The sequence below is a fragment of the Coregonus clupeaformis genome, chromosome 20 (assembly GCF_020615455.1).
Source record: "Coregonus clupeaformis isolate EN_2021a chromosome 20, ASM2061545v1, whole genome shotgun sequence".
Classification (NCBI taxonomy): domain Eukaryota; kingdom Metazoa; phylum Chordata; class Actinopteri; order Salmoniformes; family Salmonidae; genus Coregonus; species Coregonus clupeaformis.
In genome coordinates, this window is record NC_059211.1 from 14,750,336 (window position 1) to 14,767,178 (window position 16,843).

At 42.1% G+C, this 16,843-nt stretch overlaps 1 protein-coding gene across 3 annotated transcripts; it reads left to right on the forward strand.

Moving 5' to 3' along the window:
* Positions 1 to 3,851: 3,851 nt before the first annotated feature.
* Positions 3,852 to 13,741, forward strand: LOC121533727 (SUN domain-containing protein 2-like). 3 transcript variants are annotated; one of them, XM_041839912.2, is made up of 14 exons: positions 3,852 to 4,272; positions 6,053 to 6,155; positions 6,253 to 6,398; positions 8,229 to 8,528; positions 8,715 to 8,786; positions 9,100 to 9,239; positions 9,379 to 9,432; positions 9,511 to 9,561; positions 10,892 to 10,965; positions 11,225 to 11,357; positions 11,607 to 11,939; positions 12,120 to 12,290; positions 12,474 to 12,563; positions 12,703 to 13,741. In XM_041839912.2, the coding sequence occupies exons 1-14, from the start codon at positions 4,254 to 4,256 to the stop codon at positions 12,823 to 12,825; spliced, it is 1,809 nt and encodes a 602-aa protein (XP_041695846.1). In that variant the 5' UTR covers positions 3,852 to 4,253; the 3' UTR covers positions 12,826 to 13,741. The 3 variants fall into 3 exon arrangements, with proteins under 3 accessions (XP_041695846.1, XP_041695845.1, XP_041695847.1); XM_041839911.1 differs by having other exon boundaries at positions 3,972 to 4,275; XM_041839913.2 differs by having other exon boundaries at positions 3,972 to 4,275; positions 9,124 to 9,239.
* The last annotated feature ends 3,102 nt before the right edge of the window (positions 13,742 to 16,843 follow it).

The following is a 16,843-nucleotide window of genomic DNA, read 5'->3' on the forward strand; positions in this document are numbered from 1 at the left end:
CAAAGATAACACAAGTAAACACAAAATGCAGTTTTGAAATGAAGGTTGTTATTATTAAGGGAAAACCAAATCCTACATGGCCCTGTGTGGAAAAGTGTTCGCCCCCCCCTGTTATAACACAACTCAACTGTGGTTTATCGCACCTGAGTTTAATTCCTCTAGCCACACCCAGGCCTGATTACTGCCACACCTGTTCTCAATCAAGGAATCACTTAAATAGGACCTGCCTGACAAAGTGAAGTAGACCAAAAGATCCTCAAAAGCTAGACATCATGCCGAGATCCAAAGAAATTCAGGAACAAATGAGAAAGAAAGTAATTGAGATCCATCAGTCTGGAAAAGGTTATAAAGCCATTTCTAAAGCTTTGGGACTCCAGCGAACCACAGTGAGGGCCATTATCCACAAATGGCGAAAACATGGAACAGTGGTGAACCTTCCCAGGAGTGGCCGGCCGACCAAAATTACCCCAAGAGCGCAGCGACGACTCATCCAAGATCAAGGTCACAAAAGACCCCACAACAACATCCAAAGAGCTGCAGGCCTCACTTGCCTCAGTTAAGGTCAGTGTTCATGACTCCACCATAAGAAAGAGACTGGGCAAAAATGGCCTGCTTGGCAGAGTTCCAAGACGAAAACCACTGCTGAGCAAAAAGAACATTAAGGCTCGTCTCATTTTTGCCAGAAAACATCTTGATGATCCCCAAGACCTTTGGGAAAATACTCTGGACTGAGGAGACAAAAGTTGAACTTTTTGGAAGGTGTGTGTCCCATTACATCTGGCGTAAAAGTAACACCGCATTTCAGAAAAAGAACATCATACCAACAGTAAAATATGGTGGTGGTAGTGTGATGGTCTGGGCCTTTTTTGCTGCTTCAGGACCTGAAAGACTTGCTGTGATAAATGGAACCATGAATTCTGCTGTCTACCAAAAAATCCTGAAGGAGAATGTCCGGCCATCTGTTCGTGACCTCAAGCTGAAGCGAACTTGGGTTCTGCAGCAGGACAATGATCCAAAACACACCAGCAAGTCCACCTCTGAATGGCTGAAGAAAAACTAAATGAAGACTTTGGAGTGGCCTAGTCAAAGTCCTGACCTGAATCCTATTGAGATGCTGTGGCATGACCTTAAAAAGGCAGTTCATGCTCAAACCCTCCAACGTGGCTGAATTACAACAATTCTGCAAAGATGAGTGGGCCAAAATTCCTCCACAGTGCTGTAAAAGACTCATTGCAAGTTATCGCAAACGCTTGATTGCAGTTGTTGCTGCTAAGGGTGGCCCAACCAGTTATTAGGTTGTAGGGGGCAATCACTTTTTCAGACAGGGCCATGTGGGTTTGGATTTTGTTTTCCCTTAATAATAACAACCTTCATTTCAAAACTGCATTTTGTGTTATCTTTGACTAATATTTAAATTTGTTTGATGATCTGAAACATTTAAGTGTGACAAACATGCAAACAAATAAGAAATAAGGAAGGGGGCAAACACTTTTTCACACCACTATATATATATATATATATATATATATTTTTTGTAACATAAATTCTTATTTAAAAAATGTGGGCTGCCTAAATCCCGGTAAGCCTCTGCATTAAACCGGCCCCCCACATGCAGCAGAGTTTAAATTTCAGAGTAGTTCCGACTAGCACATGAACGACTAGCCTACTCCCTTCCAGACTTTACATCCTCAATAGGTCTACTGTAGGAATACTTGGTATTTTGAAAAGTACAGTGGGGAAAAAAAGTATTTAGTCAGCCACCAATTGTGCAAGTTCTCCCACTTAAAAAGATGAGAGAGGCCTGTAATTTTCGTCAACTATGACAGACAAAATGAGGGAAAAAAATCCAGAAAATCACATTGTAGGATTTTTAATGAATTTATTTGCAAATTATGGTGGAAAATAAGTATTTGGTCAATAACAAAAGTTTCTCAATACTTTGTTATATACCCTTTGTTGGCAATGACACAGGTCAAATGTTTTCTGTAAGTCTTCACAAGGTTTTCACACACTGTTGCTGGTATTTTGACCCATTCCTCCATGCAGATCTCCTCTAGAGCAGTGATGTTTTGGGGCTGTCGCTGGGCAACACGGACTTTCAACTCCCTCCAAAGATTTTCTATGGGGTTGAGATCTGGAGACTGGCTAGGCCACTCCAGGACCTTGAAATGCTTCTTACGAAGCCACTCCTTCGTTGCCCGGGCGGTGTGTTTGGGATCATTGTCATGCTGAAAGACCCAGCCACGTTTCATCTTCAATGCCCTTGCTGATGGAAGGAGGTTTTCACTCAAAATCTCACGATACATGGCCCCAGTCATTCTTTCCTTTACACGGATCAGTCGTCCTGGTCGCTTTGCAGAAAAACAGCCCCAAAGCATGATGTTTCCACCCCAATACTTCACAGTAGGTATGGTGTTCTTTGGATGCAACTCAACATTCTTTGTCCTCCAAACACGACGAGTTGAGTTTTTACCAAAAAGTTATATTTTGGTTTCATCTGACCATATGACATTCTCCCAATCCTCTTCTGGATCATCCAAATGCACTCTAGCAAACTTCAGACGGGCCTGGACATGTACTGGCTTAAGCAGGGGGACACGTCTGGCACTGCAGGATTTGAGTCCCTGGCGGCATAGTGTGTTACTGATGGTAGGCTTTGTTACTTTGGTCCCAGCTCTCTGCAGGTCATTCACTAGGTCCCCCCGTGTGGTTCTGGGATTGTTGCTCACCGTTCTTGTGATCATTTTGACCCCACGGGGTGAGATCTAGCGTGGAGCCCCAGATCGAGGGAGATGATCAGTGGTCTTGTATGTCTTCCATTTCCTAATAATTGCTCCCACAGTTGATTTCTTCAAACCAAGCTGCTTACCTATTGCAGATTCAGTCTTCCCAGCCTGGTGCAGGTCTACAATTTTGTTTCTGGTGTCCTTTGACAGCTCTTTGGTCTTGGCCATAGTGGAGTTTGGAGTGTGACTGTTTGAGGTTGTGGACAGGTGTCTTTTATACTGATAACAAGTTCAAACAGGTGCCATTAATACAGGTAACGAGTGGAGGACAGAGGAGCCTCTTAAAGAAGAAGTTACAGGTCTGTGAGAGCCAGAAATCTTGTTTGTTTGTAGGTGACCAAATACTTATTTTCCACCATCATTTGCAAATAAATTCATTAAAAATTCCTACAATGTGATTTTCTGGAATTTTTTTCTCAATTTGTCTGTCATAGTTGACGTGTACCTATGATGAAAATTACAGGCCTCTCTCATCTTTTTAAGTGGGAGAACTTGCACAATTGGTGGCTGACTAAATACTTTTTTTCCCCACTGTAGCTAGTCAAGGCTATGTCTGACAATCACTTTTGGAGAAAGTGGAAAAACATGAGGACTGAACGGTAGGCGTAGGCCTGTCCCCATAAAATAATTTGAGTTTTTCCTAAAGGGTAGGCCTACCGAACTCTTAAATATGTTAATACGCAGACCCTGCTGCAAGTTTGTGGTTTACGGTATTATAATTTAGAAATAAATTCACACTGTTCATTGCGTGTATTTCTGCCTTGGACGGCTGACAAACGCTTGACGTCATAATCAACTGATTATGAACTCAAGCATCACACTGAATTGCGTGAATAAAATAAAACACAACATAACCTAACACAACACAATATCAAGTTAAGTATGGACATTGTTGGTTCAACAACCCAAGTCAGGTATCTGCTTCACTGAGAAGATTGTATAAGATTACGATAATATTTTCTAAATGTGATGTCCCTGATTTTACATGCGCATGTTCAGCCTGTTTTCTCACACTTTAGATTAATTTTAACTCGCAAAATGCAATGGAAAGTTGCCACGATGATTCATCTATCAAGATTAATTGTGAGAACACGATATTGCCACAGGGTGGCGCACATTGTCCTGTTTTCTGTTGTAACGATGAGAAACCAAGAGGCAAGGGTGTTTTGCAACGTCTGGCCCGCCGACTCCTCCTCTTCCAAGCTGTCAGTACAGCAACCTTCATATAGCTGTCCTTGTAGTAACCGTTGGTGTCTCGAGTTCCGTTTGCTTTGTGCTAGAAATACTGTATCTGATTGTATTTGTTTGTAAAAGTGTTACGAAGAGCAAAAACAAAGTGGTTGGCTCATTATTACCCCGTTCTGCCGATAGGTTAGTGGTAGGAAATGCATTGGGCTGCATTGTTGCAACTGGCCAAGTTATCGTACAATTTGGAAGTGGTTTGACAGCTCGCGCTCTGCCTTGCGGATGACTGCGACCCAACAAGGTGGTAAGTCATGACAAATATCTCCCGTTTGTTTACACCAAGTTTGTTTATGCACTAGTTATGCTGTGAACTCATGATGTGCTGTAAACTTACTAGTTAGCAAGCAGATTAAGGACTTTTTTGTAAATATTTTGTTGATTATGCTTTTGTTGTTTATGTCCGCGAGACAGACAGCGTCTGACGATAAGGTCCAGCAGCAGATTGTTGATCAAATGTAGCTAACTAGCTGGTTACCTAGCTAGCTATGTTGCTGGCTAGAACGAAGCTAGACTGTAAATATTTCCACTTGGCAAGAGGACTACTGTGATGCTGATGCAACCATCTTGCAAGTTGCTAAAGCCTATATAAGCGTTGTTTTGTAAAATGAGCCATGCAATCTTCTTAGATTTCTACACAGAACCAAGTATCTAAAAAGTTAGCTAGCCAAAATATGTACAAGCGATGCATTCATGGATGTTATTTCTCAGTATGTGTGTCGGCATATGTGCATTGCTGTGCACACTGTGTGTGTGTTGTGGTCTCTTTTATCTGGCTGTGTGTATGCCAGTAGTCATGCTAGCTATGCCAGCAATGGCTTCCCCACCCCACCCCACCCCACCCAGAGCCCTCACTTTCAAACCCTCCCTCTCTCCTCTGAAGTTCACCTAAATAATACAATAATATGCCATTTAGCAGACGCTTTTATCCAAAGCGACTTACAGTCATGCGTGTATAAATTTTTTTGTGTGTGTGTGTATGGGTGGTCCCGGGGCTCTACCAGCTGAGCTACAGAGGACCTAGGAGGAACATCATTCAATTTACTCATTAGGATCAGCTTCAAGCTGTTATGGCGAGACAATCACGTGTGTTTGTTCGTGTCTTTTGGGGGTATTTTGTATCAGTGTCATTTTCAGTGGAAAAAGGGAATATGAGAGAATTACAGTACAATATGTTCCACTCTCAGTGAAGCTAAAGCTTCTTTACATACCCAGAGGAAGGTAATAGGGCTGGGAATCGCAAAGGGACCTCACAATAAGATATTATCACGATACTTAAATGCCGATACGATATGTATTGCGATTCGCATGATTCTATATTGCAATTAGATACTGTGATTTTTATTGCGATTCGATGTTACAAACATATTTGTCACCATATGTCTGCTGCAGAGGACAAGAGGGCGCCATTAGAAAACGAGTTTTGATCAGTCATGGAAATAAAACTGCTGAAAACAAATTAGCTTCCTAATTCTAATCAGTGTTAGCGCTGTTTGGAAGTTGAAGTTCATTCCCACATAGCCTGGCTTTGTGTGCTGTCTGAGTAAAATGGATTTGGTAGCTCTAGCCTTTTCATATGACTATACAAATGCTACCTGTGTTGTATTCAGGCCTTACAATATTCAGGCCTACACAAGATCTACTGAGAAACCTTTTTATTGCACACTGTAACACACACTCCCACCTGTTGTACCATGCCCAGAGCGTGTGTGAGAGGGAGAGAAAGCCGTGTGAGGTGCTGTAGATTAACTGGATTAGAGATTATACAGGAGAGTGTCTGCCAGAGTGCTCTCCTACCACTAGCTCTAGGCTATTTCTTGGAAACTGTTTTTTGGTTTAAACCTCTGTGTTAACAACTTTAATTTGACTGTTACTGTAAATAAAGTCCTACGTGTGAAGACCTATAAACCAAATGAATGTTACAAAGTGTGTGTGTGTGTGTGAGAGATTCCTCCAATTAAATCGCTTTGTCACAAAGTAGCCTATATGTGGTATTGACACTTCTCTGTTTCTCTCTCTGTCAGACATGTCTCGACGGAGTATGAGGCTGGTTTTAGGGGGATACTACCACCAATCCTCCGAGGATGACGAATCCTCCTCAGTTTCCTACAGGGAGAGCCCTGTGAGGTGTGTGTGTCTTCCATGTTGTACAGTATAGCCTAATACAGTAGGCCTGATACAGTTGCTTTAACACCTTTTCAAACACTCTCTCTCTCTCTCTCAGGGTCTTTACCAAGAGGAAGACAGGGGGTCGGAAAGTGGCCTCCTCTCGTACCTCCAGCCGGGCCAACAGCGTGGCTAGCAGTGCTAGCATTGCTAGCAGCAAGGCTAGCACGATGGAGCCACCCAGTAATGCTGAGGACAACATTGGTACGGTTCACACCACTTTCTGCATCCACAGTCCCAATGACACTCCCTCAGTTACTTTCACTGTATACTCAGTATTGGACAGTCGTGGTCAAACGTTTTGAGAATGACACAAATATTAATTTTCACAAAGTCTGCTGCCTCAGTTTTTATGATGGCAATTTGCATATTCTCCAGAATGTTATGAAGAGTGATAAGATGAATTGCAATTAATTGCAAAGTCCCTCTTTGCCATGAAAATGAACTTAATCCCAAATAAACATTTCCACTGCATTTCAGCCCTGCCACAAAAGGACCAGCTGACATCATGTCAGTGATTCTCTCGTTAACACAGGTGAGAGTGTTGACGAGGTCAAGGCTGGAGGTCACTCTGTCATGCTGATTGAGTTAGAATAACAGACTGGAAGCTTTAAAAGGAGGGTGGTGCTTGAAATCATTGATCTTCCTCTGTTAACCATGGTTACCTGCAAGGAAACACGTGCCGTCATCATTGCTTTGCACAAAAAGGGCTTCACAGGCAAGGATATTGCTGCTAGTAAGATTGCACCTAAATCAATCATTTATCGGATCATCAAGAACTTCAAGGAGAGAGGTTAAATTGTTGTGAAGAAGGCTTCAGGGCGCCCAAGAAAGTCCAGCAAGCGCCAGGACCGTCTCCTAAAGTTGATTCAGCTGCGGGATCGGGGCACCACCAGTGCAGAGCTTGCTCAGGAATGGCAGCAGGCAGGTGTGAGTGCATCTGCACGCACAGTGAGGCAAATACTTTTTGGAGGATGACCTGGTGTCAAGAAGGGCAGCGAGGAAGCCACTTCTCTCCAGGAAAAACATCAGGGACAGACTGATATTCTGCAAAAGGTACAGGGATTGGACTGCTGAGGACTGGGGTAAAGTCATTTTCTCTGATGAATCCCCTTTCCGATTGTTTGGGGCATCTGGAAAAAAAGCTTGTCCGGAGAAGACAAGGTGAGTGCTACCATCAGTCCTGTGTCATGCCAACAGTAAAGCATCCTGAGACCATTCATGTGTGGGGTTGCTTCTCAGCCAAGGGAGTGGGCTCACTCACAATGCTGCCTAAGAACACAGCCATGAATAAAGAATGGTACCAACACATCCTCCGAGAGTAACTTCTCCCAACCATCCAAGAACAATTTGGTGACGAACTATGCCTTTTCCAGCATGATGGAGCACCTTGCCATAAGGCAAACGTGATAACTAAGTGGCCGGGGAACAAAACATTGACATTTTGGGTCCATGGCCAGGAAACTCCCCAGACCTTAATCCCATTGAGAACTTGTGGTCAATCCTCAAGAGGCGGGTGGACAAACAAAAACCCACAAACTCCAAGCATTGATTATGCAAGAATGGGCTGCCATCAGTCAGGATGTGGCCCAGAAGTTAATTGACAGCATGCCAGGGCGGATTGCAGAGGTCTTGAAAAAGAAGGGTCAACACTGCAAATATTGACTCTGCATAAACTTAATGTAATTGTCAATAAAAGCCTTTGACACTTATTGAATGCTTGTAATTATACTTCGGTATACCATAGTAACATCTGACAAAAATATCTAAAAACACTGAAGCAGCAAACTTTGTGAAGACCAATACTTGTGTAATTCACAACTTTTGACCATGACTGTATAGAGTTCTATTGCAGTGTGCTAGCTAGCTAGGTTATCTTTGAATTGTAGTTACATAGCTAGGTTAGCTGCTTTTTGTTGTTGTTGTTCGTTAGCTAGGTAGCCTTTTCTGTCTATGGTTACAGTTATCTATTATGGCTATTCAAAACTGACCATCTGACTCTCTCTCTTTCTCCCCGCACCCCTTGCCCCTCAGGGGTCTCAAGTTTGGTTCAGAGGAGGAAGACCTTCCAGGAGCCTCCCAGTGTGGCTCCAGCCCCAGCCCCCAGCCTGAATCTGGCTCCTAGCCCCAGGGGCTTCCCCTTCTACCAGACCATCCTTAACCAGGCCCAGAGCCAGAGCAGTGCCGTGGACAGCTCTGGTTACTCCTCTTCGGAGGCAAGACGTTCCAAAGGATACTCTGGATACTCCTCTTTAGACAAACAAAGGGCTAGCGCCAGCCAGAGCTCTGGCACCAACAGGAAAAGCGCCAGTGCCAGCACCAGCGCCAGCTGGAGTGAGTAATGTGTGGGTGTGTGCTTGTTTGTTAGCATTAGCATAGCGTTAGCTTGTTTATATGCTTGAAGCTTGTTTGTTAGCATTAGCTTGTTTCTATGCTTGTAGCCTGTTTGTTAACATTAGCTTGTCTCAGTGATTGTAGCTTGTTCTTTAGCATCAGCTTGAACTCTGTCTCCTCCTGTAGCCCCTCCGTTTGACCCTGCCAGTGTGGGGAAGGACATTCTAATTGCCTTCCTCCTCATCCTCTTGACCTTTGGTGAGTGGTATCACAGCCCATAATCATGCAGTCTATAGTTATATATAACTGCTATGAAAAGAACCAACAGCATGCTGTGTACACCTGCACTTTTACTTTATTGGTGCTAGCAGTAAATTGTCCACACATGACATGCCTAACCATAGTACTTACTGGCGATTGATTCACTGAGCGAATGTATAGAATGGCACTAACAGAAGTACAACACATACACACCCATTGTTGACGAGCAATAATGTAGACACAATAATGTTCACACATCTAAATGTTGTCTGTGTAAACTGTACGATACTGTGCTCCTTGGATTATTCAGGTCTATTCTGCCTCTCTCTGCTAGGCTGTTGGCACCTTGCCCCCTTAGTATGGTCCACCCTGACTCCGACTATGACCCTGAACCGTCCAGTCATCACCCCGACTCCACCCCCTGTCTTCAGTCTGCCTCCCAAGGCTATGGTAGGATCTGATACGACCACATACCCGCCAATCATCTCTCTATCATCTTTCTCTTGATTTGGTAGGATGCTGCATTGACGCTCTGCATATGTAACCTACTCCTGGATTGTACAATCAAGTTTGTCAACTCTTTTTGCAGGATGGAGCTTCGGTATTTAATTCTGCTTTGGAAGCCAAGATGAACACCATTCTGGTAAGAGAGAGTATACAAACTATACTCCATTTGGGTGTATTCATTTGGTGAACTGACTTGTGCATGTTTCTCCCACAGAGAGAAATAGAAATACTTAAGAAGGACCACCAGCAGAAATGTGTTACCGAGGTGAGTACTCTACAGTACAGTATTATGTGGAATGGGTTGTCATAATGTTCTATAACAGTCTAGTATGGAGAACAGGGTTTCAGTTATAGATGTCTATAGAAGTGTACTATATGTGTAATAGGGAGTCATTTATAGGGCTCTATAGTAGTGCAGTATTTGGCAAATAGGGTTTCATTTAGTGATGAGCGATTAGTGCTTTTTGAGGTCAGTTCAGTTTTTGTTCGATAATTAAAAAAATAATAACGGTTTTGATTATTTTTTCAAACATAAAATTCATTATGAAATAATGACGTTACTATGTTTTTATACCTTTTTTAATGGAAATTCCAAAGCCCAAAATGGTGAACATTCAATTGAAAAACATAGCAAATATTCCTTTGTCTCTGATCAGGTCCACATTGGGTAGACATCAATAGGAAATTACTATGAAATAATAAACATTTTCAGTTGTGTATATTACTTAGTTTTTATTTGATTACTTTATTATTTTTCATTCCTTAAAAGTAATCATCTCATCTCTGCTCAGGCAGCAGCAGTCAGCCAGCCAGGCCATCTAACATTATGTGCTCTCCATACTGTACTGTCTTTAGTCATCCTATTTGGCTAGCCTGCCTAAGTATGCTGCAGAGCTGTCTGACGATATAATTTGACTAGTTCTTCAAAGTAGATTAGGCATACTTTCAAACTGTCTGTCTCTCTCATCGTTATGTACATTATTCTCTCATGCGGTCTGTGTGTATCTAACCTAACGTAGCAGATGTAAAAGTGTATCATGTCCAGAGGTCTGTATATAACGATGAGATGCTCATGTCTCCGCCCTAACAACGGGAGTCGTTGTCCCAAAGGCGGGAAGGCAGGCGACAAGCTGAGGTCCAAAATAAGCCCATAGAAACGCATTGGTCTTATTTTGGACAGATTTTGGCGCGAGTGAAACCTCTCGCTTCTCCTCTTCCTCTCTGATCCGTCTGAGGTGGAAAAAACTGGTACAATGGGTTATGGACATTGAGGTTAATTACCACATTTCTGCGCTGAACTAGGTTGAATATTTGCCTAGTGAAAGTCCATTCAGCCCAGCGTCCCACATAGTTCATGACTTGATTTATTTCGTGAATTATTTAATTTCTCTCTAGAGAAACGGCGCGTTGGGCTCAAAAAAAAAAATAACTAAATCGAATTCAAGTAATTGAACCGACATCGGTCAAACCGGAAAAACACGAAATGCCGGTTAATCGCTCAGCGCTAGTTTCATTTCTAGGGTTTATACTATAGCAGTGTTGTATATTTACATACAGGGTTGAGATGTGGTCTTTGTGCTTGTCTATCCCAACAGATAGTAGAGAGACTGCAGACAGACTTGACAGACGTGAGGACAGACATGAGGAACTTGAGAGTGAGAGTGGACAGGTGAGTGTGTGGCTGGTCCCGTCCAGAAACTACCCCTAGCTCCTGCCCCATGCTCCCTAGGCAGATTTGAAAGGATTTAAAACATTGTCTCGTACTTTTCCTATTAACCAATCTAACATCCCAACCTTGTTTACAAAACAGAGTTTGAGTCTTTCATCCAATCTTAGATAGCGGGCACTTAACCTTAAAAGGCAGAAGATTAAACATCTCTGTTTCTCACTAAATAGACAAAGTTGTATTATATTCTATTCTATTGTAGTGTGGATCCTTTGGATTGGGACCATCGTTTGAGCCAGCAGACGGCCGGCTTCACCAGTCAGGTGAACGATCTCAAGGACCAACACACACACATCTGGCAGAGAGTCGCTGCCCTGGAGGACCAGAGTGCTACGGTAATGTACACACCCACAAACAGGTACACAAACTCTGTAAAATTTGTAGCACTGAACTAATGCGATTGGATAAGAGTGTGTGCTAAATAACTGAAATGTGAATGGTTGAGTCCAAAATGGCACCCTATTCCCTACGTAGTGACCTGGTCAAAAGTACTGCACTATATAGGAAATGGGTGCCATTTTTGGACGCACACAACGTGAATGATGAGCCTTCCTAACCTAATGGATTTGGTGTCTGTTGTGTAGCTGGAGCAGCATGTCTACTCTCTCCAGAACCAGCCTCCTCCAGCACCCAGCCCCACCAAAGCCAACGCACGCCTGACCACCGAGCTCAAAGAGGCCATGGCCAAATGGCTGCATGAGAATGTGCCCCAGAATGAGCCACGGATTGTGAAGGAGATTGTAAAGGACTGCAGTCCTCCATTGGCTGACAGGATGCCGGACTTTGCCTTAGAGTCCCAAGGTGCCAGCATTGTGAGCACGCGATGTTCCGAGACGTACCGTACCCGCTCGGCATGTGTGACCTTCCTGGGTGTACCTCTCTGGTACCCCACTGAGAGCCCCCGCACCGTTATCCAGGTACATCTCCCTCTTTCTCTCTCTTTTTATATCCTTTCTTTGTTGTGATTGTTGCCACCAGGTCAATAGGAATAGGAATCTCCACTCTCCTTTTCTCTCTCTGTCTCCTTTCTTTGTAATGTGTTTTGTCATCACTTTATAATCTAACTGAACATGAACCTCACCTGTCCCACCCCTCAGGGCCAATCTGTGCAGGCTGGGAAATGTTGGGCGTTCCACGGTGCGCAGGGCACCCTATTCATCGCCCTGTCTCATCCCATTCGCATCACCCACGTCACCCTGGAACACCTGCCTGTCTCCACCGCTCCCACCGGACGCATCAACAGCGCCCCCAAGGACTTCTCTGTCTATGTGAGTCAACTCTGACACCTGACCTAACTGTGATACTGTGACCCCCCCACACACACACTTCCTGACACCCTATTCCATGTAGAATCTTCTGTAGGACATTTCCCACAGAGATGTCTGGAGCAGTATGCTGAGGACTGCTTTCTCCCTTAAAGATCTCACTCGTCTATTTCTCTCTCTGTGAAGGGTATGTCCACCGAGACAGAAGATGGCACCTTCCTGGGAAACTTCACTTATGACCAGCATGGAGAGCCAATCCAAACCTTCCAACTGCCCGTGAGTCGCATCATTCAAACTTAGCCAGGGTTAGGCTAGCTAGGTTTAACTTTTGGGGCTTGCTATAGCTGAAATCTGCCTCACTCAGCTGAGTTTCTCGTGCTAACTCTTTATCTTTCCCGTTCTCTCTCTCTCTCAGAACCCTACCAGGGCCGTCTATTGCTATGTAGAGCTGCGCGTTCTGAGTAACTGGGGTCACCTGAAGTACACGTGCGTGTACCGCTTCCGTGTTCACGGACACATGGCCCCCTCCTCCACATGAGAAGGGTTCACCATCCACCATCTACCCCAACCGCAGACCTCAGAGAGGCTATGCTTTCATACAGGAGCTTTTTATTTATTTTTTGCATCTCAACATCATGACGGAACAGTCTAAATAAATCCCTCTATTTTGCAGAATCAGGGTGGTTTCATACAATGGCTTCTGTCTAGTATGAGGTTAGAGGTCGTATGGTTAAAGATCTATAGTGATTTGTTTTAAATGTACTGACCTGGTGGGAGTGAGGGGATGGATTTTTGTAAGATTAAAGTGTGTGTGCGCGCGTGTGCTTTTGAGCATAGATTGTTTATTTGCATTTTGTCTGGCCACAGCAGACAGACATTTCCGATTGTACCTTGAAGGTGTGTGTGAATAACAGTCCTGCCTGTGTTACTGGACTCTTACTCAGTTAATTTTTTTGTTTTATTTGTATCTTATACAAAGGTTGAATTATGTTGAGAAATAACGTGGTTGGATGTATATTTTGCAAGTATCAAGATGTATTGTTAATATATTTTATTGCGTTAAGGATTGGATGTAATGTGGTTGTAAATTATTATTATTTTCTGTTGGTCTGAATGACTAAGAGTTTTGACGCACCTTGCCAATAGGCATCCTATTGAAGGATGCATGATATGATTTGAGATGCTTGGTACTTTGCATTTGGTAATGTACAGGTATTTCCATTTCCTTACACAATAATACCAAATAGACAGGCACATACCATGAGTATTGTCTTTACTCAAAAACGAAGCTTAGTTTACATGGCTTGTCACATTTATTTATTTAAAATTACTCTTAACATTTTGCCTTTTTTAACAATTCTAATCATTTTGATAGTAGTGAACGCACATCCAGGCAATTTCCCAGATGCAAGGTACAAATCATAGAAAATAAATACATAATTATTTTGTCTTTACCAATTTTAATGCAATACTTGAATAACTCTTTCATCTCAAAAAAGCAATGAGTCCATTTCAATGTCAGTGAGTCCCAAATGTCAGGGTTTCTACTTCCAAACATTTGTAAATGGCACAAAAGTAACCTACTCATTGCTATTGTATGATTGAAATAATCAGAATGTTTTTTAGTCATATGTAACTTTACATTTACAGTATTATTGATTTAAACATTTGCAGTAGTGGTACAGACTTAACAAAAGACTGATTTTTATAAGAAAATACTTACAGTTGAAGTCGGAAGTTTATATACACCTTAGCCAAATACATTTAAACTCAGTGTTTCACAATTCCTGACATTTAACCCTAGTAAAAATTCCCTGTCTTAGGTCGGTTAGGATCACAACTTTATCTTAAGAATGTGAAATGTCAGAATAATAGTAGAAAGAATGATTTATTTATTTCAGCTTTTATTTATTTCATTACATTCCCAGTGGGTCAGAAATGTACATACACTCAATTAGTATTTGGTAGCATTGCCTTTAAATTGTTTAACTTGGGTCAAACATTTCGGGTAGCCTTCCACAAGCTTCCCACAATAAGTTGGGTGAATTTTGGCCCATTCCTCCTGACAGAGCTGGTGTAACTGAGTCAGGTTTGTAGGCCTCCTTGCTCACACACGTTTTTTCAGTTCTGCCCACACATTTTCTATAGGATTGAGGTCAGGGCTTTGTGATGGCCTCTCCGATGTCCTTAAGCCATTTTGCCACAACTTTGGAAGTATGCTTGGGGTCATTGTCCATTTGGAAGACCCATTTGCGACCAAGCTTTAACTTCCTGACTGATGTCTTGAGATGCTGCTTCAATATATCCACATCATTTTCCTTCCTCATGATGCCATCTATTTTGTGAAGTGCACCAGTCCCTCCTGAAGCAAAGCACCCCCACAGCATGATGCTGCCACCGCCGTGCTTCACGTTTGGGATGGTGTTCTTCGGCTTGCAAGCAACCCCCTTTTTCCTCCAAACATAACGATGGTCATAATGGCCAAACCGTTCTATTTTTGTTTCATCAGACCAGAGGACATTTCTCCAAAACGTACGATCTTTGTCCCCATGTGCAGTTGCAAACCGTAGCCTGGCTTTTTTATGCCGGTTTTGGAGCAGTGGCTTCTTCCTTGCTGAGCAGCCTTTCAGGTTATGTCGATATAGGACTCATTTTACTGTGGATATAGATACTTTTGTACCTGTTTCCTTCCAGCATCTTCAGAAAGTCCTTTGCTGTTGTTCTGGGATTGATTGGCACTTTTCACACCAAAGTACGTTCATCTCTAGGAGACAGAACACGTCTCCTTCCTGAGCGGTATGACGGCTGTGTGGTCCCATGGTGTTTATACTTGCGTACTATTGTTTGTACAGATGAACGTGGTACCTTCAGGCGTTTGGAAATTGCTCCCACTGATTTCTTTTGATTTTTCCCATGATGTCAAGCAAAGAGGCACTGAGTTTGAAATACATCCACAGGTACACCTCCAATTGACTCAAATGATGTCAATTAGCCTATCAGAAGCTTCTAAAGCCATGACATCATTTTCTGGAATTGTCCAAGCTATTTAAAAGCACAGTCAACTTAGTGTATGTGAACTTCTGACCCACTGGAATTGTGATACAGTGAATTATAAGTGAAGTAATCTGTCTGTAAACAATTGTTGGAAAAATTACTTGTGTCATGCACAAAGTAGATGTCCTAACCAACTTGCCAAAACTATAGTTTGTTAACAAGAAATGTGTGGAGTGGTTGAAAAACTAGTTTTAATGACTCCAACCTAAGTGTATGATTTGCTCTCAATAGCACTTTCTGAGGTATTTGTTTTGAACAGTGAAACGTCATACCTAACTCGGGTCAATTTCTGTTTACTTATGTTCTGCTGAATTGGACAAAGAATGTCTCCATAGGAATGCAATTCAATTCCTGAAATGACTGGCGATGAAGAAATAACGAATGTGTATGACATCTTTTTCTACTCTTAAAATACACCTTTTTTGTTATGTTACTTTTATGCAATAGATATTTGAAAGAGCAGCATCTTGACAGGTTTTGGGTTTTCAAAGAAAATACTTAGCTAGGTGTGTGTTCAGTTGGCACAAGACAGGATCTTTTTTTTTTTTTTAACAGGATGAGTAAAAAATGGTGGTAGTACCTGAACTTGTTCCATAAAAAAATGCTCAATTATTTTGTGTTGCAAAACATTTTGCTACATTGTGCTCAACTGAACACAGCCAAGGTGAATGTAATAGTAATATTTATTTTATTTAATCATGTGCATATCATACATAATTTAATTAGGGGCATTGTCCAACTTTTATATTTAATTGATTTGTTATTGATAATGCATTAATATTGTAGCATGTAATTAATGCAAGCTAATATAATGAGACAGCAGAAGTCTTCCCTTCGACTGTTATAGCCGGGGGTGCTGGCCTGTGGTAGAATAAGGTGACAGAAATTGAGGTGACTAATAACTTTACTTTTACCTGCTGATTTATTTTCACTGCAATCGCTCAGCAATTCGATGCATTCATTGATTTATATATAAGGATTTTGAAAATGTCATTTTCTTTTGTTAAAGTAAAGCTAAGTACTATGGTGGTTAGGTTTTATACACACCATAGCCTTAAATCACAGAGATTCACATGGAGTTCTATCCCTATACTCTCTGAAGTGTGCACCTGTTCACTTTCTATCAGGGATTGCTTTAAAAAAGGGTAATCTGGAATTGTTACATCCATTTTTGGACTTAAAAATTAGCTAGAAGGTCCAGCTAACCATAAAAATGATAGATTTATGTTTAACTGATGGTGTTGATAGTGTCCATGCGTGTGTGTCCTGACAGTTTCTGGTGGAGTAACAGCAGATGCATTCTTAAAGTGTCCGCATACATAGGTTCTGTTTGCTTCTCGCAGAACTTGGCTAGGCGAAACAAACGTGTGTGCTCACATACTCCTTTAAAAGACCTTCGCTTGAAAAACAACAAAACGTATATATTACTGTTTTTACCTCTTGAGCTGACGTATCAACAACTTCCTCAAAATAGTCAAGAAATTTGTAATAAATGTTGACGT

Excerpts from the sequence above, each read along its gene's own strand:
- LOC121533727 (XM_041839911.1), top strand. The coding sequence starts at position 4,254 with ATGACTGCGACCCAACAAGGTG. Across the intron at positions 6,156-6,252 it reads TACAGGGAGAGCCCTGTGAG|GGTCTTTACCAAGAGGAAGA; the intron begins GTGTGTGTGTCT and ends TCTCTCTCTCAG. Across the intron at positions 10,966-11,224 it reads TTGAGAGTGAGAGTGGACAG|TGTGGATCCTTTGGATTGGG; the intron begins GTGAGTGTGTGG and ends ATTCTATTGTAG.